Raw genomic sequence first — 20614 nt, 5'->3', positions numbered from 1 at the left:
TCTCTCTCACTCTCTCTCTCACTCTCTCTCTCACTCTCTCTCACTCTCTCACTCTCTCTCTCTCACTCTCTCTCTCTCTCTCTCTGGTAGTGCAAAATGAATTTTAGTTGGCATTTCAGCATGGCTCACAGCTTCGTCTTCTTGAATGAATGCCAAGCATGAACTAAAATATATCAGATGTTTTGTCTGCCTAGTGCCACGTTATGTGGGTGGAAGTCTGTGCAGTTCTACTGGAGGAACAAAACAATAGGATTAGCAGTAAGAGGGAAGCTTCAAGTAAATGATTAAACATTGGAAGGGAAAGAAAAAATGAATATTACCAGGAGGTAGGGGCTGAGGTCCTGTATGTATGAGCCTGCAGGGGTGTGCGGTGCCCTGGCATGTGTTCTCTGGAATAAAAAGGAATGATTGGCAAGTGAAAGCAGTGCACATATATTCAGGAATAATTGTGCTGATTTGCAAAGAGCAACAGTACAAAACCAAGACAAAGCAAATGAAATCCAATTTATGCCAAAGAGTAAGAAAGTTTATAATACGCAATAAACCCTCAAATCACCTAAGAAAGAAATGGGCAGAGAATTATTGCCATTAATGAGATGGGAGCAATTCATGATGAGTACATGACCATTTGCAGCGTGCACTCCTCACATCTTGGAAGCCTATTTATTTTCTGAAACTTAATTGAGGAAAAGGGGGAAACTGTATCCTTGGTATGAGTTGTACTTGCTGCTCCCTGGGTTGGCTTCAGCTGGTAGAATTCCTGGCTTCCTGTGTGTGTGTGCGGTTTTGCCTTTGATTTGACTGGATGATAGATTATCCTCGTCTCTAAAGGAAACAAGCAAGTTAGAGAGGTGACTGTGTCACAGCATGTACTTTAACTTCTGAAAACAATGTCAATTTTTCTTTCTCATCACTTTCTTCAGTTGGTCCTACCTTGTTGTTGGACTCATTATAAAAGAACCAGGTTTTCCATGCCCAGACACATTAACTCTCAGGGATGTGTCCTTCTCTGAGACAAGTCTTGATTTTACTGCTTCCTGCTGAGCCTGACTGCTGGCATTGGTCCTAATCAATTGGAAAATAAATGGAGCTTCCCAGGTCTTGAGTCAACACTGAGCCCCCATTTTCCTGATGCTGAGAGCTGCCAGCCAGCCCATTGCCAAGAGACCATGCCAGAGCTCATGTTCCCTTTTTTTCTCTCTACTTCCTTTTCCCTATCTCCTCTCCACCTCTGCGGTAATGCCTCTGGGCATTTTCTCAGTTCACTCTGTTTTCAAATCTTTCTTTATTACTGAGACTTCTGGGAACATTCTTGCTGTGTTTCATTGCTGTGTATTTTTTCCATAAAATACTTCTTAACTAGATGGTGTCACCTTGAACAAATGGAAGGGAATATATCTTAGGTTTTCTTTTGTATCCACCCTGACCCTCCAACCCTTCAGTTCCCTAACCCCAGAAGGGCCCAGGAAATGCAAGATACTCATCATTGAATGACTAAATTATTAAATTTCCCGAAGAATAATTCAGGTTTTTTTTTCCCTCCAGAAGTTCTCTTGATTTATTCTCTTACTCTTTATTATCTTATTCATCAATTATTTCCTTTCTCAACTCTTATCTTCAACTTATCTCTTCCTTTGGGGTCCTTGTTCTCAATCTAGAAACATGTTTATGTCTCTCATCTGAAACAAATGAATAAAGACAAAACAAAACAAGCACAAACTTTCCCTTGACTCTGTATCCCGTTGGTTTAGTCAACATTTGTTTCCTGTGCCTACTTGGAGGCTGCATGGAGGCAGAACAGTTGCTTCTCTCATGGAGCTAGGGAGAGGATTCAGATTAAAAAAAAAAAAAAATATATATATATATATATACACACACACACACACACACACAAGAAAAGCTCCAGCTACAGCTTTGTTATCAGGCCTAGGCCAGCTGGAATCTTGGTTAGAAGGCCTTCCACTGGCCCTTCCAGCAGGCCGATTTAGCTTTGGCGACTGGGCATGGGCTGGATATTAGGCCTCCTGACCTCCTGCCTCCCATAAATCTGCACAAGGGCCCTCAGCAGCCCCATTCTCCTCTTTCCTCCCAAGCCTGCTTGGAAGAGTAGCCTGTAATTGTACTACCTATTCTTTAACCAGCAGCAACCTGGCCCCGACGCCTACCACATGACCTCCGTGCCAGGGCCTGTGGGGTTTGGTTCCTAATTACATGTCCTTGGGCCTTAGACATTGTTATCCATTTCTCCACCGGGGTCCACCTTTTCTTGTTCACCTCTATGTCCTAGTTGCTCTTTCTGACATCAGCCCACTTCTCTTCTCACTTTGTGTTTCTAAGAAGCAATCTCACCCATCCCCCAGCTTTAATCACACCACCTTACTGATGAACCCCAGGCTGTCTTCAGATCTCCATTTCCCAACTCCCAAGGCCTAGCTTCATGGGCATGTGGCTGGTGTAGTGGCACAGGGCACCATGCTTAGAAGGGCCCCTCCCTGGGGATTTAATGCTCTGTGGTCACCATCTTGGAATTCTTAAAATTCTTTGAAATTTGAATTGGTATTCTATAAGTCTATCGGTCTGCTCAGGCTGCCATAACCATGTACCACAGACTGGGTGGCTTGACCAATAGAAATTTATTTTCTTGCAATTCTGGAAATGAAGGCCAAAAGCAAAGTGCCAGCAGGGTAGGGTTCCTCTGAGGGCTGTCAGGAAAGGCTCTGTTCCAGGCCTCTCTCCCCACCTTGCAGATAGCCACCCCCTTGCTGCCTCTTCATATCGGAGTCCTTCTGTACCCATATGCCCCTTGGTGTCTCTCCGTGTGTACTAGTCTCTTCTTATAACATCAGTCAGATTGGAGTAGGGCCCACCCATATGATCTCATTGAACCTAATCACCTTTTTCAAGGCCCGATCGCCAAATACAGTCACATTCTGAGGTACCGAGGCTTAGGACATATGAATTTTGGGGGACACCATTCAGCCCATCACAGCAATTGAAGTCAGATGAGGCAATGAAGCATGCGCTTAGGGCTTAGAGTCGTGGCTCTCTGTGGTCCTGCTTTTTGCCACCTTCCCAGGACACACTCTTAGGTGCCTCCCTGCCTCCTGGCCTTCTGGCCACCCAGCAACCCCTTCCTTCCACACTTAGCAGGCACATGGGTGCAGGTGCTGGGAGGACCAGGGTCCAGCCATCCTTGTCCAGGGATGTCAGTGCCACTGCATGTTTGGAGGTGATTTGGCAGGGGCATGCCTTGCACCCACCCCAATCCAGGTATCCAGCATATCCTGGTTGATGTTACAATTGCTTGGGATTTCCTGTAGTCCATGGACCTATGGAAGGCTGTGGGAAAGGAAAGTGACTTCCCCACTTCCTAGCCCTGGGTCATTCAGCCTCTTTGAGAATTTGACTAAAGTTAGATAACCTCCACCCTGGAAAGTTGACATACATAGACAGCCATGATTTTTATATATATTAAGCGGATGATGAACTTCATAAAGCTACTCTGTGCACCTCTTGTGATTTGGCCCTGCTTACCTTCCCAGCCTCATGTCAACTCTGCTATCACCATGCTGCAGCCCTCTTGAATCAGCAAAGCCATTCTCTGAATGCATCGTATCCTTCCACGCATGTGTTTTTGCAGGCGCTGTTTCCTCTGTCTACCATATGCTTTCCTCATTAGCATTGTAAAAAACTTCAAAATTAAAATTACATTCTATCTTCTTAGAGAATCCTTACTGTCATCTCCTACTTCCTATAACCTAAGTTAAACCGAGTGCTCCTCTAGGACCTCCATGAGTCTAAAAGGTTTATAACACGAAGTTTTTATTATTTCCTTACCTTTGTCCTTTCTACAGGATTGTGAGCATTTTGAGGACAAGGACTGTATTTTAATCCTTGCTATTTTCCTGGTGTCTAGGACAGAGCTGAGCACAGTCAATGTTTGCAAATATCTGTGGAAAGATCAAATGAATGCATTCCTGAATGAACGACTGAAAGAAGAGAAGTACGAGCTTGTGGTGAGCTCATTTTGGAGCCAAACAGTGCTGGGTTTAAATCCTGGCTCTCTTGAGGACTAGTATTGTGACCTAAGGGAAATTACTCTAAAGTCTCCGTCTTCTAATCTCAAAATAAGGCAAATGGAATTTACCTCAAGACAAACCATTGTCAACTTATATTGATGAACAACAGCTATAGCTACATATAACTCAGTCCTGTCACTAAATTTCTGTGAGTTATCTTGGAATGAAAAGACAAAATTAAAAGACAATGAAGCTGTATTCTTGCAGATTAATTTATTAACAACAACATTAAAAATATTGAATGTCTACTGGGTAGAAAACATTATGCTAGGACCTGTGGAGAAATTAAATATAAATTAATATTTGGCCTATGGAGGAGTTAAGGTATACAGTATAGGCTAAATTTTAAAATAAAGTAGGAAATGTCAGGTACCATAAGAGAGGTATCAGATTTTAGATTAAGAGTTCGTTTGTAGCTGAGACAGTGAGGAAGGCTTTTTGGGAGAAGTGGTGTTTGAAATGGCCTTTCCTACAAAGGAAAGGTCAAAAGATTTTTGCTGACAGTGGAGGAAGGAGGACGGGAATGAATGCAACCATGAGGAGGTGGAGATACCTAGGAGAGAAATGTGGGCGTGGCCATCCTATTGATGTCGTTGTTTCACCAGATGCTGCAGTTTCCGCTTCTGAAACTAAGGGTTAGTGACCTGCCTTTTTCACAAAGTACAGTGTGCCCTGGTTTTCTGTCTGGAGCCATTGACACTCTGCCCAGAACAAGGCCACCTGATGCCAACAGCTAAGGCAGAAACTGGCCTGTTCACGCCGTAGCCCCTCAGAAGCAGCAGTTCTGTCACTCTTTTTCACAATGCCCTGAAGACACTCGGCAGAGGCTCTACTGCAGGGGTGAGGAATCACATCCCTGTGAACAGGAATGAGCAACTGGAACTGGTGTGGACACTTGGGGAATGACTAACAAATCTTATCACAGATTGTCAAATTATGTTATTTAGAATCAAACTGCTTGTGGATGAGGCACCAGCTTGAGTTCACCACACTGCCACCAGCCTGCATGGGTGCTGCATTTCCCCTGCTACTGTATAATGGTGGTTAAACTATGGTTCTGGGGCACCAGGCTTCTTGACCTTGAAGGCAAGCTCCTCTATTGACTAGCATATGACTTGGGGCAGTTCCTTGAACCTTCCTAAGTTACAGTTTCTCATCAGTAAAATGGAAATGGTGGTAATACCTGTCTAATATGGCATATGGAGAGTAGTAAAAGAAATGACTAGTGCAGTAAAGAACATCTTAGTGCCTGCCACACAGCAAGTGCTTTCTCTCCAGATACCAGCGTGACTTCTTTCTGTCTCATCTCCTTTAGATCTTTACTCCACTGTGAGGCCATCTTCGACCATCCCATTTAAAAATGCACCCCCTACCTCCAAACATCCCGTTTCCTCCCTTCTTTTTTGTCCACCGCACTTCATCACTATCTCACGTACTATGTATTTTAGTTATTTGTTATGTTTATGCCTGTCTCTTTAGTAGAATGCAAGCACCAAGCATCTGTATTCCCAGATCAATGCCTGGCATGCAATATGGACTCAAGGGAGGAAGAGATGAGCCAGCCCTGCTATGCTGAAACTACTCCCGGCCCAGTGCTAGCCCTTTGGGACCCCGTTTAACGTTTGACTGCCCTTTGACACCTGGACCAGTGGGCAGGAAGAGAAACTAAAATCGACGTAGTAATTTAAGCAGCACATTATGGGGGGCTCTGGCCTTACTGAACTTGAACTCAGTGCTGCCGATTTTTCATAAACCTTGATTCATGCTACCCCACTCCCTCTCGCTCAGCTAATGAGCTCCTCCTGTTACCCAAAGTTGACCCGAGGGACCCACTGCAGAGCCAGGGATGGCAAAGAATTCTCTGACTCAGGCTGTGACCCGGACTCGGAGGGGCAAAGTGAGCAGGAAAGGGATCTGCAAAGCTCGCCTCCTCTTGGCCAAGGCGGCCTCGCGCTGGGGAGGCGGCTCGCGCGCTGCAGCCCCGGCTCCAGCGCCCCGCGCCGCCTCCGCTGCGGGTCGGGAGCGCGCGTCTCCGCCGCACTTCGGATCCACTAGCTACTCGCCTGGCCCTGGGCGGTGGGAGGCGGCGGCGGCGGCGCTCGCGCACCTCGGAGGAGCCAGGAACCGGAACCAGGGCCGAGCCCGCGGGCCGGGGCGAGCCAGCCGGTAACCACTGGCGGGACAGGGAGCCCAGGGCCGAGCAAAGCCCGGGCGCTGGGTGCGGGGCGCGTGCAGCTTTGGTCAAGGCAGGGCTTGCTTGGGTTTGGGGGCAGTCTTTAGTTTGGAGGGGCTGGAGAATGGGGTGGGAGGAGGAGAACTGGGGTGGGAGGAGAAGAACTGGGGTGGGAGGACGCCCACGGGAAGAGTGTGGACCCCGTGGAGAGCACCAAGTTTAAAACCTCCCCGGCAGCCCGCTGATGTGCGTATGGACGCCGCTGGGCGTCCGAAAAGCCTGGAAGCGGCGGCGCTCGGGGCTTGGGTGGGCTTCCTCCCCTCCGCTGGGCCCCAGCTGCCGAGGCACACGCTTTCCTGCAGGTGAGAAAACTTTCCTTGCTGCGGCCCTCCTGCCGCCTTGGTGCTTTGCAACTGAGAAAGCCCCCCTGGGCTGGGGAAATGTGCTGGCTCCTGACCCCGGGCGCGCCCCCATGCATTGGGCAGGGTTCTCAGATGACCCCTGGCTTGACAGTTGCTCATTCATTTTGTTTGGACTGGGGAGCCTGCGCGCAGGTCATGTTACTGATTAGAGGGAAATAGGGGTTTTACACTTTCCCCGCCGCCCCACCCCGCAACCCGCCCCCGCTCCCCCCGCCCGCCCCGCGCCCCGTGCCCCGTGCCCCGTGCCTTTCCCATCCTTTCTGTGTAATTAATTGAGGAAGGCAAAGAGTAGTCTCTGCAGAAACCTGTTTGGAGGCGTTGTGGTTTCCACAGCATGTTAGATGGCACAGAATCTCAGCCACTACTCTGCATTTAGTTTGACAACAGTGAAACACTGGCGTTTTGAAGGCAAAGGAAGCTTGAGGGAATGTGTCCAGGGAGACGAGAGAAGGGAACTCTCATGCATAAATTAATTCTTACGAAAACCCCAAAAGTAAACAGTAGTATTTTCAGTTTGCAGGTGGAGAAAATTAGATTGCGATATTAAATACGTTTTCCAAGGTGACTCCCCCAGTTAAGTAACATGGGGAGTAGGGGCCTGGAAGCTGGGACTGTGAGTCTAGTTTCCTTTAGGTACATTGCATGGGGTACACAGCCAAGAACAGATGCAGGAGAGTGACGGGGCCTGCAAGGATAAGGTCCATTATGGAGCTGGGGTACCCACTAAGGTCCTCTAAGGACCACTATGAGCTGGGGTACCCACAAGGAGTTTTGTTCTTATAAGGAAGATCATCCAGTGTTTATGGAAGAACAGATGATATTAACAGGTGATAGGAAAAGGAAGAGTTGCTTCCTGTCTGTATCTTTCTTTTCAAAATGAGAAGGCCAGCTTAGACCCTTTAAAGAGGGTCTCGAAGCCCAAAACTGAACTGGATTGTTCAAAGCCCAAATGGCAGACGTCCTCGAGTAGTGAAAGCGGTTACAGTCATCTTTGTGCAGGTATAAGAGATGAGAACGGACCCAGGAGACTTTAAAAAGAGGGAAACATTGAATCCTGGCAACATTCTAGAACAAATTCTTTAAGATAGCTCAAAACTACCTAGGGAAGAATTTACAAAGACTTATGCCAAACCAACTCCCTTCCCTTTTCTAGCAATCTACTGGGCTATAGATCAGGGTATGCTGTATCCATTGTCTTCACATGTGGGCTATGACTCATTACGCTAATGATCAGTTTAGTGAGTTGCAAATAGCGGTTTTTTAAAACATGAAAGCCAAGAGAAAGAAAGATAAGATACCAGAGTGCATTGCACGAGCAAGGGAAAGTACTGTTTGTGAAGCGCGCGCTGGTGATGCATGTGTCCTGTTCTGCGTTGCCGATCCTGCTGCCTCTGCGTGAGTGTTCATACCCATCGCTAGCTGCCCCCTTTCAGCCTTCTGAGCTAGCCCCACTCTGGTCACAGTGGGGGTCATCTTCTTTTACCTTGCAGATTATGTCATCAGCATATTCTGGAAAGGTGTTCGCTTCCTCCTCCCCATTTCTGTTGGCCCCCAGATGCTGAGGTATTTTGCCAATCAGAATTCATCTCTGAATTATTTATCTGTGACCTTTTTTTGTTAGCCACAGTTCATAGATAACTTTTATCAAACATATTAAATTAGTTCAAATTTATAAAGAAAATATCCCATCTGTCCTTTTTAGCTTTCAAGGGGAATGTTTTCGTTACTTGGAGTACAAAAAATATTGGAAGAAAATATTCTTATGATGTTTGTGTAATATATTTAAGGAACTATTATTATACCAAGCTATGATATTTGGAAGATTACCAGATAATGCCTCATTGTGTCATTTTCTGTCTAGTGTTTTTTTTTTTTTTAATTTTTCTTATTTTGGCTTTTGTTCCTAAATGAAATATCAAGGTAGATATTTGAGAACCTCTCCATAACTCTTGAACCCACTGGTTACTTCAAGAGTATGAGGGTTCATCATGCAAAGGAATATGAAGAAATGTTTAAATAAACAAAATGAAAAATAATATGAGGGTTGAGCAAGGAGGCTTTGTTGAATAGATTTACTTCCTTCATCCCAAAGCTAGTGATGGTGTGTCCGAAATTGGTGGGTTCTTGGTCTCACTGACTTCAAGAATGAAGCCGCGGACCCTCGCGGTGAGTGTTACAGTTCTTAAAGATGGCGTGTCCCGAGTTTGTTCCTTCTGATGTTCGGACGTGTTTGGAGTTTCGTCCTTCTGTTGGGTTTGTGGTCTCACTGGCTTCAGGAGTGAAGCTGCAGACCTTCACGGTGAGTGTTCCAGCTCATAAAGGCAGTGCAGACCCAAAGAGTGAGCAGCAGCAAGATTTATTGCAAAGAGCGAAAGAGCAAACCTTCCACAATGTGGAAGGGGACAGAGTGTGTTGCCAGTGCTGGCTCCGGTAGCCTGCTTTTATTCCCTTATCTGACCCCACCCACATCCTGCTGGTTGGTCCATTTTACAGAGAACTGATTGGTCCGTTTCACAGAGAGCTGATTGGTCTGTTTTGACAGGGTGCTGAATAGTGCATTTACAATCCCTGAGCTAGACACAGAGTGCTGATTGGTGTATTTACAATCCTCTAGCTAGACAAAAAAGTTTTCCAAGTCCCCACTAGATTAAGTAGACACAGAGCACTGATTGGTGCGTTTACAAACTTTGAGCTAGACACAGGGTGCTGATTGGTGCATTTACAAACCTTGAGCTAGACATAGAGTGCTGATTGGTGCATCCACGAACCCCGAGCTAGACACAGAGTGCTGATTGGTGCATTTGCAAACTTTGAGCTAGACACAGAGTGCTGATTGGTGCATCCATAAACCCTGAGCTAGACACAGAGTGCTGATTGGTGCATTTACAATCCTCCAGCTAGACATAAAAGTTCTCCAAGTCCCCACCTGATTCAGGAGCTCAGCTGGCTTTGCCTAGTGGATCCCATGCCAGGGCCACAGGCAGAGCTGCCCACCAGTCCCGTACCACAAGCCTGCACTCCTCAGCTCTTGGGTGGTTGATGGGACCGGGCACCATGGAGCAGGGGGTGGTGCCCATAGGGGAGGCTCGGGCAGCGTGGGAGCCCACCACGGGGTGAGGGGTGGGGGGCTGGGCTCCGGCATCGTGGGCTGCAGGTCCTGAGCCCTGCCCCACGGGGAGGTGGCTGAGGCCCAGTGAGAATTTGAGTGTGGCGCAGGTGGGCTGGCAGTGCTGGGGGACCCGGCGCCCCCTCTGCAGCTGCTGGCCTGGGTGCTAAGTCCCTCACTGCCCAGGGATGGTGGGGCCCGGTGAGCCTGCGCCCACCCAGAACTCATGCTGGCCCGGGAGCGCCTCATGCAGCCCAGGTTTCCGCCCGTGTCTCTCCCTCCACACCTCCCCGCAAGCAGAGGGAGCTGGCTCCAGCCTCGGCCAGCCCAGAGAGGGGCTCCCACAGTGCAGCGGTGGGCTGAAGGGCTCCTCAAACGTGGCCAGAGTGGACACTGCCGAGGAGGTGCTGAGAGCGAGCGAGGGCTGCTAGCACGTTGTCATCTCTCAATGCGGCCATTTGAGAGTGAGTTGAGCTGTCCATGTGCTTCTTGCATTTGGGACTCACACAGGGGACTGGGTGGCTGGATCACTCACCTTCCCAGCGGGCAAAGGATGTCCGAAGATGATCTGGGAGCCAGATGGGGCCACATGGGAGGAAGGGCTGGCCTAAGGGCGAGGGCACCTGGCAGCAGAAGTAGGAATGAGCAGCCAGCTGAAGGAAGGTGAGTATTACTAACACACCCATGTGAGGTATGAAGACAGTTAATTCAGTCCTGTCCTCCTGCTTTGATCTTGGAGTGATGTGAAACTAGCTAGCAGTTGAGTGGATGGTGGAGAAATAGAAAAGAAGTTTACCTTCCCCCAACCCCAGCATGAGACCAGCATGCAGCAGGACATTGCAGAAATAGGGCAGATTTGTGTTATAATGGGTCAGAGTTTCTTTTGTTACCAAAGATTAGACATTTTAATTATTTTAGGCTTTTATATTTCTTATTTATTTATTTATTCATTTGAGACAAAGTCTCACTCTGTCTGTTGCCCAGGCTGGAGTGCAGTGGCATGATCACAGCTCACTGCAGCCTCAACCACCTGGGCTTAAGTGATCCTCCCATCTCAGTCTCTCAAGTAGCTGGGACTACAGGCACAGAACACCTGCCCAGCTAATTAAAAAAATTTTTTTTGTAGAGACGTGGTTTTGCTATGTTGCCCAGGCTGGTCTTGCATTCCTGGGCTCAAGTGATCCTCTTGCCTCCACATCCCAAAGTGCTGGGATTACAGGTGTGAGCCACTGTGACTGGCCTCTTTGGGACTTTGAAGTTGTTACATGAGCAGAAACATCATGGGATCTACTCAAGTATTTGAGGGCAGGGAAGATGAATCCCTTGAGTATATTCTAAGGAGCAATAGAAAACCAAAATACAGTTGACATTTGAGCAGGCCCCACAAGTTGTGCTAGCTCAGAGTAGGTAATATATGCTTGGGTTAAAATTAAGTAGAGTAGCAATCTGTGTTTGTTGTTACATTTACTTTTGACAAAGGAAGACTTAGAGGCAGAAGCAGTTAGAAAAGGAAAGAAAATGTTTACTTCCCCAGAGTGCAAGGGAGTCAGGCTTTATAAGACTGGCTCATCAAATAAAATCACAATAAATACTTGAAAGAAAATATTCCACCAAATTACCAAAGTTCTCCATTTACATTAGTCTGTTGTTCATGACTGAAAACAACCTTCTCACACAATTATCTATTCCTAAAAGTCGTGACTTGTTTTCAGACATCAGCATAGCAAACAATCAAGGGAAAAAATGGTTTCTTTAAGGGAGTGAGATGTGTTTGAAATTTTATTTTGGAGACCAACTTTCAGGCAGGATGATCATGTTATTTTTGCTTCATGTCAGGGTACAAAGTGATTTTTTTTCTTGACTGGAGTATGAGAAGTGCTTAGTCCTATTGGAGAGGGGGAAAGTATGCATTTTCCTTGCAATCATGATTCTGCAGTCCCTTATAGTATTGTTGAGATATGAGGTAAAAAAGCAGAAGTTGAGACTATCTTTATGAGATGCTAAAATTATATATGTTAAAATCTGAGTTTAGTTGTTGCTCATGTTTCTGTTATCAAGACCTGTGTAATTTTTGCCTCACTAGAGAACATTAGTAAAATTTCATAACCCTTCAAGTGAAAATAGTTTGTAAGCTTCAAATAATTCTCCTGCAAGCTGCATTTGTTTTCCTCTTGCATGTCCTTGGTAATAGCAAAAACAACAATCACTGGAAGGCAGAGCGGGCTGAAGGAGGGGTTTCTTAAGGATTAGTTTTGAAGTTGCCTGGTTTAACAAGAGAAAAATTAGGAGCTGAGTGAGAGAATGTGGTTGTAAACGTTTTCTGTATTTCTACAAACCTTTGTATAGATTATTTCAGGAAATATAATTCTATCTCCTGTGGGGAAAAAAAGAAAGAAGAGAGAGGAAGAAACAAATATAAGATCAACTATATCATATAAAACCTACATCATATTCCTACCAGTGTGATATGGTTTGGCTGTGTCCCCACCTAAATCTCATCTTGAACTGAATTCCCATAATCCCCATGTGTCGTGGGAGGGACCCACTGGGAGGAAATTGAATCAGGGGATCGGTTGCCTCCCTGAGTTTGCATGAGATCTGATGGTTTCATAAAAGGCTTTCCCTCTCTTCACTCTGACTTCTCCTTGCTGCCGCTGTGTAAAGAAGGATGTGTTTGCTTCCCCTTCTGCCATGATTGTAAGTTTCCTGAGGCCTCCCTAGTCCTGCAGAACTGTGAGTCAATTAAACTTCTTTCCTTTGTAAATTACCCAGTCTCAGGTATGTCTTTATTAGCAGCATGAGAATGGACTAACATCGTAAATCGGTACTGAGGTAGTGGGGAGCTGCTATTAAAGATACCAGAAAATGTGGAAGTGACTTTGGAACTGGGTAATGGGCAGAAGTTGGAACAGTTTGGAAGGCTCAGAAGAAGACGGGAAAATGTGGGCAAGTTTGGAATTTCCTGGAGATGTAGAGGGCTCAGAAGAAGACAGGAAAATGTGGGAAAGTTTGGAACTTCCTAGAGACTTGCCGAATGGCTTTGACCAAAATACTGATAGTGATATGGACAATGAAGTCCAGGCTGAGGTGGTCTCAGATAGAGATGAGGAATTTGTTGGGAACTGGAGCAAAGGTGACTCTTGCTATGGTTTAGCAAAGAGACTGGTGACATTTTACCCTGCCCTAGAGATCTGTGGATCATCAGAGAGATGATTTAGGGTGTCTGGTAGAAGAAATTCCTAAGCAGCAAAGTGTTCAAGAGGTGACAGAGCATAAAAATTTTGGAAAATTTGCAACCTGACAATGTGGTAGAAAAGAATAACCCATTTTCTGGGAGAAATTCAAGCCGGCTGCAGAAATTTGCAAAAGTAACAAGGAACCAAATGTTAATTGCCAAGACAATGGGGAAAATGTCTCTAGGGCATGTCAGAGACCTTTGCAGCAGCTCCTCCCATCACAGGCCTGGAGGCCTAGGAAGAAAAAATGGTTTTGTGTGCTGGGTTCAGGGTCCCCCTGCTGTGTGTAGTCTAGAGACTTGGTGCCCTGCATCCTAGCCATTCCAGCCATGGCTAAAAGGGGCCAAGGCATACAAAGGGGCCAAGGTATAGCTCAGGCTGTAGCTTCAAAGGGTTTAAGCCCCAAGCCTTGGCAGCTTCCATTTGGTGTTGAGCCTATGGGTAAACAGAAGTCAAGAATTGAGGTTTGGGAACCTCCACCTAGATTTCAGAGGATATATAGAAATGTCTGGATGTCCAGCCAGAAGTGTGCTGCAGGAAAAGAGCCCTCATGGAGAACCTCTGTTAGGGCAATGCAGAAGGGGAATGTGGAGTCAGAGCCCTCACACAGAGTATCCCCTGGGGCACTGCCTGGTGGAGGTCTGAGAAGAGGGCCACTGTCCTCCAGTCACCAGAATGGTGGATCCACTGATAACTTGCACCATGTACCTGGAAAAGCCACAGACACTCAATCCCAGCTGTGAAGGCAGCCAGGAGGGGGGCTGTACCCTACAAAGCCACAGGGGTGAAGCTGACCAAGGCTGTGGGAGCCCACGTTTTGTGTAAGCATGACCGGAATGTGAGATACAGAGTCAAAGGAGATTATTTCAGAGCTTTAAAATTTAATTACTGCTTTATTGGATTTCAGACTTGCATGGGGCCTGTAGCCCCTTTGTTTTGGCCAATTTCTCCCATTTGGAGCAGTTCTATTTACCCAATGCCTATACCCCCATTGTATCTAGGAAGTAACTAACTTGTTTTTTATTTTACAGGCTGATAGGCAGGACTTGCCTTGTCTCAGGTGAGACTTTGGACTTGGACTTTTGAGTTAATGCTGGAATGAGTTAAGACTTTGGGGAACTGTTGGGAAGGCAAGATTATGTTTTGAAATGTAAGGATATGAGATTTGGGAGGGGCCAGGAGTGTAATGATATGGTTAGGCTTTGTGTCCCCACCCATCTCATCTTGAACTGTAGTGCTCATAATCCCCATGTGTCGTGGGAGGGACCTCATGGGAGGTAATTGAATCATGGGGGCAGTTATCCCCACGCTGTTCTCCTGATCGTGAGTGAGTTCTCATGAGAGCTGATGGTTTTATAAGGGGCTTTCTCCCTTTTGCTCACACTTCTTGCTGCCGCCATGTGAAGAAGGATGTGTTTGCTTCCCTTTCCACCATGATTGTAAGTTTCCTGAGGCCTCCTTAGCCATATTGAACTGTGAATCAATTAAACCTCTTTTCTTTATAAATTACCCAGTCTCAGGTATGTCTTTATTAGCGGGATGAGAATGGACTAAAAACTTCCACTGAATTATCCCAGTGGGAGAGGAGAGTTAATCCTTATTTCTAGGATTCTGAAGCAGAGGCCAAAGGTGGCAGGAGCAAACATTTATTTGGTTTTTACAGTTTACTCTGTAACATATCTGCACTTATTTAATATAAAACATAATCCTCTGGGTCTTGTATTACTGATGCTCCAGGAAGATGAACCAGGTATGCCCTGAGACTCTGGGGACTATTTGGGACCCTTAGACCTAGGCAAGCTGAGGGACACTACACTCTTGCCCTCACTTTATAAAGCCCCTCTTTTCTGGCCAGGCCCCTCCCTGAAAGATGAGGAAGCTATGAGGTACCTTGAGCCTGCACTGCCCTTGCACCCCGAGCTCTGGTTTGCTTGTAATTGATTGTCCTGAGGTTGCAGTGGGTGCAGTAGGTGGAGAAACTACAAGAGCCACACATCCTAGTTTAAGAGCCCAGGCCTCAGAAGATAAGATGGTCATTAGAAAGTTCAGCTTTTCTACTGCTCTGTTTCAAGCTCTTAAATAAACCACTGCTTTAGCTTACATTTCTATTTCTGTGGAACAGAGCTGGAAATACCTGGTACCTCTCCTTTTCACTTGTTTGCTGAAAGAATGGTTCAGCTCAGGACCATAATAAATAGTGTGTGATATGGTGTGTGCTGTGTGGAGACAGATACCACAAGCCAAAAATACAAAGTAGTCTTGTTTGGCACGTCATCATCACAGTGATTTGAGACACGGCCAGTCTCTCTTCTTAGTCTTATTGTGCCAACTGTTTCAAAAACTCCACTAATTAGAATTTAAACAGTGGTTGATTCCCTGGTATTCTTAAAATGGTCTAATTCGAAAGTTTAAAATCTTTAAAGTTTTAATTCACCTAGTCAGGCCGTTTTAGAATACCAGCTGTATAAAACAGTATGAGGACTCAGTGAGAGGCCAAGTCTAGTCTTTGGGGAGTCAGATGTATATTTTCTTGCTACTGAAATGAGAGATTCAGATAATCCACGTAATGGGATTTGAGAGAAGAGAGAGATCCTCATGTAGTGAAATAGTTGGAGAGATCTCCTTGGGGGAGGTAGTATCTGATCCCTACTCTCAAGGGTAGACAGGAATCTGGAGAGGAGGGAGAGGAAGTCCAGCTTGCAGGTGGAACTGAACGGGCAAAAGCTCAGAGGATCATTTTGAGGGTTCCCCCGCTGCAGGTTCCTGTACCATCATAAGCCCTCCCTTTTTTAATGGCCCTGTTGTTTCTACTGTCTATGTCTTCAGGCTTTTGTGTTGTCCCTTAACCTGTGTGTGTGTGTGTGTGTGTGTGTGTGTGTGTGTGTGTGAGGGGAGGGGTGTGGGGTGAGTGGGTGGGTGGGTGTATTTGAAAGAATGAAGTTCATTGTGTGGGAGAGGATAGTTTGAAATACAAGCCTGAATTCTTTAAGAGCACAGTCCACAGTCCACAGTCCTTGACTTTTTGACCTCTACTAAATCTTTCATAGTTAAGTAACAGTGTTTAAAATATCCTTGTTGATCTGAATGGACTCATAATAATTTTAGTATGTTCAAAACTAGTGCTCTTTCTCTGTGAAGGGCATATTTATGAGAACTTAGTAGATGTGTTTGCTGAAGACGGCATGTAGTGGGATAGATTAATGACATTTTGTAAATGTTTTCTTTTCAAAAATGTATTTATTTTTTAGTTAGAGTGATTGGTACAAAGTAAGTCATTTTTAATGGACTTCCTAGGACAGTTTAATTAGTTCACCAAAGAGAACATTGTTTTCCCCAAATTAGTTTCAGCACCTATATTAATTTCCTCGGGCTGCCACAACAAAATACCACAGACTGGGTAGCTTAACCTGCAGGAGTTTATTTTCTGTTTTCTTTTTTTGAGGCAGAGTTTTGCTCTTGTTGCCCAGGCTGGAGTGCAATGGCACGATCTCGGCTCACTGCAACCTCCGCCTCCCAAGTTCAAGTGATTCTCCTGCCTAAGCCTCCCAAGTAGCTGGGATTAAAGGCATGCGCCACCACACCTGGCTAATTTTTGTATTCTTAGTAGAGACGGGGTTTCTCCATGTTGGTCAGGCTAGTCTTGAACTCCCGCAGGTGATCCACCTGCTTTGGTCTCCCAAAGGAATTTATTTTCTCACAGTTCTGGGGACTGGAAGTCCAAGATCAAGGTGCTGGTCACATGTAGGTTTCCTCCGATGGCCATAAGGGAAGCTTATGGCCTCTCTCCTTGGCTTGTAGCCACTGCCCTCTTGCTGCCTCTTCACACAGTTGTTCCTCTGTGCATGGGCTCCCCTGATGCCTTTCTCTGTGTGTCCTAATTTCTTCTTCTTATGAAGATATTCTTCAGAATGAATGAGGGCCTCATTTTAACTTAATTACCCCTTTAAAGGCCCTATGTCCAAATACAGTCACATTCTGAGATACTGGGTGCTACGGCTTCAACATATGGATGTTGGGTGTGGGGACACAATTCAGTGCATACAGCACCGTATTCACATTGTAGTACAGTCGGGGCTCCACACCTGTGGGTTCCACATCCATGGATTTAGCCAATTGTGGTTGGAAAATATTTAAACAAGAAAAGGATAGTTGACTAGATTTGAACAAAAAAAGGATTCTGAACATGCACAGACTTTTTTTCCTTGTAATTTATTCCCTTAATAATACAGGATAGCAACTATTTACATAGCATTTATATTGTATTAGGTATTATAAGTAATCTAGAGATTATTTAAAGTATACCAGAGGTTGTGCATAGGTTCTATGCAAATACTACACCATTTTATACTAGGGACTTGAGAATCTCTGGATTTTGGTGTCTGAGAGGTCCTGGAACCAAGTCCCCACAGATGCTAAGGAATGACTTTATACACAATGAATGATGGCAGTGACACTGGACATGCTGGACATCGGGCAGCCAAGATGAACTTGAATAAGGTGTTGGTGGAGCTGTCAGGTACAGCTGATGAGGCTGCAAGGGCAGAGATCCAAATCTGCACTGAAACCCTGATGAAGGCCCTGGAGTAGGCAAGGCTGCCCCCAAGACCTCTGTGTTCTGGAGCCACCTCCACGAATGACCTGCCCCCCAGCCGTCACCCTTCATTAAAGATGAAGAAGCCTGAAAAAAAAAAAAAAGTATACACACAGTCTGGGCACAGTGGCTTACACCTGTGATTCTAGCACTTTGGGAGGCCAGGGTGGGTGGATCGCTTGAGGCCAGGAGTTTGAGACCAGCCTGGCCAACATGGTGAAACCCTGTCTCTCCTAAAAATACCAAAATTAGCTGGGCGTGGTAGTGCACGTCTGTAATCCCAGCTACTCAGGAGGTGGAAGCATGAGAATGGCTTGAAACCAGAAGGCAGAGGTTGCGTTGAGCCGAGATCATGCCACTGCACTCCAGCCTGTGTGAGGAGCGAGACTCTGTCTCCAAAAAAAAAAAAAAGTATATACAGACACACACAATGTGTATGTTCACGTGTGTGTGTGTGCTTTCATATGCATGTGAACACACATACACACCCATAATACAAATAGATACAGACCACTGAGTTTGTGATACAAGTGAAAAGCAACTTGGTATTTTGTTAAGTTACAGAATCATAGATCTGGAAGGACTTTCACTATATCCCTTCCAGTTCTTTTCCTTTGTTTGTAAATGGGGTGAGTGTTTCAGCCATAATAGGTAGCTCTCATGTGAATGCAGTAGACAGAGGAGTGTCATGCGAACCGCCATGGAAGTGTCTGCTTGCTTTGAAAATATTGATGTCAGACTGCTAGCCCTCCTGTCTTGCAGAGGACTGCCTTTATTGTGAAATTATATCTTCTCTACTTGGAGGGTGTTTAAGATAACTGTCTACAAAATGATAATTGTTAATAATAGTTTTTTTTTTTTAAATTTTCCTTACTTTGCAAAATAAAAATGCTGGCAACTCTGTATTCCAGGTCCATGAAAACGGGCTGGTCTCTAGAAAACATTCCCCAGAGACTGGATGGAACCAGTTTAATGAAACTAAGGTGCTTCCTTTTTGTTGTTGGGAAGCTGCTAATTTTCAATGTAATCCATGAGAAGGACCTGAAAGCTTTGGAATGATAATTTGTAGTGGACTTCTGAAATGAATTGGGCTAATGACAGGTACAACAGAAGGTAAAGCTTATAAAAAGGAGTATTTGGCTGGGTGCAGTGGCTCATGTCTGTAATCCCAGCACTTTGGGAGGCCAAGGCAGGCAGATCACGAGGTCAGGAAATGGAGACCATCCTGGTTAACACGGTGAAACCCCATCTCTGCTACAAGTAGAAAAAATTAGTCAGGTGTGGTGGCACACGCCTGTGGTCTCAGCTATTCAGGAGGCTGAGGCAGGAGAATCACTTGAACCCAGGAGGTGGAGGTTGCAGTGAGCTGAGATCACGCCACTGCACTCCAGCCTGGGCAACAGAGCGAGACTCCATCTCAAAAAAAAAAGAGGAGAATTTGGGAAGTGGCTGGTGTGTTTCCAGGACTGGTCAGGGTGAGAGGACCATGAGCTGGCAAAGCACACATATTCTCCCACCTGTCTATGACTCTCTCAGGGGTTGAAAGGGGTGATTCCTCACAGCTTAGAGGGAATGTTCCTTTTACTTGAAAGGGAATCCCCACAGGGCTGCTGAAAAGAGCAAAGCTGGATCCTTGAAGGTGGACCAGGGAGGAAGGATCCACACAGGGAGGGGTGCTCAGATGTCTCAGCACCCTCTGTCATCCTCTGGGGTTCTCTTTTGCTTTAGAGAGTTCTCGTCACCCTCCCCTCAAGTGCTGTGATTTGGAAGCACTGCTTCTTATTATTTTTTAAAAAGTATTTGTATTATTTAATTAATTAATTAATTTATTTATTTTTGAGACAGCATTTTGCTCTGTCACCCAAGCTGGAGTGCAGTGGCATGATCTCAGCTCACTGCAGTCTCTGCCTCCCAGGTTCAAGCAATTCTTGTGCCTCAGCCTCTCAAGTAGCTAGGATTACAGGCATGCACCACCATGCCCAGCTAATTTTTGTATTTTTAGTAGAGACAGGGTTTTGCCAGGTTGGCCAGGCTGGTTTCGAACTCCTGGACTCAAAGCAATCCACCTGCCTTGGCTTCCCAAAGTACTGGGATTACAGGCATGATACACCAAGCCTAGCCTAAAAAAAAAATTATAAACAATATTAGAACTTTTTTGTATTTTGGTTAAAAATGCATAATATAAAATGTACCATTTTTGAGTGTACAGTTCAGTGGCATTAAATATATTTACATTGTTGTACAACCATTACAGCTATCCATTTCCAGAACTTTTTCATTATCTCAAACTGAAACTCTTTTACTGGTAAATAACAATTTCCCATTTCCCCACCCTTAGCTTCTGATAACCACCATTCTATTAGGTTGGTGCAAAAGTAATCATGGTTTTTGCCATTAAAAGCATTTGCAAAAACCACAATTAGGTTTGCACCAACCCAATACTTGCTGTCTCTAGGAATCTGGCTATTCTAGGTACCCTCATATATGTAGAATCATGCAATATTTGTCCCTTTGTAACTGGCTTATTTCATTTAGCATAATGTTTTCAACATTCATCAATGTTGTGGCATGTTTCAGAACTTCATTGCTTTTTAAGGCTTAATATTGCATTGTATATACAACATTTTGTTTATCATTCATCTGTGATTAACACTTGGGTTGTTTTGACCTTTTGGCTATTGTAAATAATACTGTTATGAACATAGGTGTGTATAAATATCTGTTCAAGTCTCTGCTTTCAGTTCTTTTGTATATATATCTAGAATTAGAATTGCTATATCATATGGTTATTCTATGTTTAAATTTTTGAGAAACTGCTATACTGCCTTCCACAGTGGCTGTACCTTTTTACCTTCTTACCAGCAGTGCACAAGGGTTCCAGTTTCTCTATACCCTCACCAACACTTATTTTCTGATTTTTGATAATTGCCATCTTAATAAGGTGTGAAGTGGTATCTCATTATGAAGCATTTCTTTTTAATAGTTGATTCTTTGACTTGACACTAGT

The 20614-nt window shown here is 45.2% G+C and overlaps 1 protein-coding gene across 7 annotated transcripts in view; it reads left to right on the top strand.

Moving 5' to 3' along the window:
- The window catches only part of MRAP2 (melanocortin 2 receptor accessory protein 2), a 99911-nt gene that overhangs the window by 35882 nt on the left and 43415 nt on the right, over positions 1-20614 (top strand). Inside the window, exon 1 of one of the 7 annotated variants that reach the window (XM_032152042.2) lies at positions 5972-6245. The exons of 5 other annotated variants lie outside the window; for them this stretch is intronic. Coding sequence is in view for 1 of the 2 variants with exons in the window: in XM_032152035.2 (XP_032007926.1) it covers positions 6505-6614 (110 nt within the window). In the remaining variant the exon portion in view is untranslated. Of the gene's footprint in view, positions 1-5971; positions 6246-6408; positions 6615-20614 lie in introns of those variants that run through there. One more of the 7 variants, XM_032152035.2, reaches the window with a different exon arrangement.

The sequence above is a fragment of the Hylobates moloch genome, unplaced genomic scaffold, assembly GCF_009828535.3.
Source record: "Hylobates moloch isolate HMO894 unplaced genomic scaffold, HMol_V3 SCAFFOLD_2, whole genome shotgun sequence".
NCBI classification, from domain to species: Eukaryota; Metazoa; Chordata; class Mammalia; order Primates; family Hylobatidae; genus Hylobates; species Hylobates moloch.
This window is presented reverse-complemented; position numbering and strand designations above follow the sequence as displayed.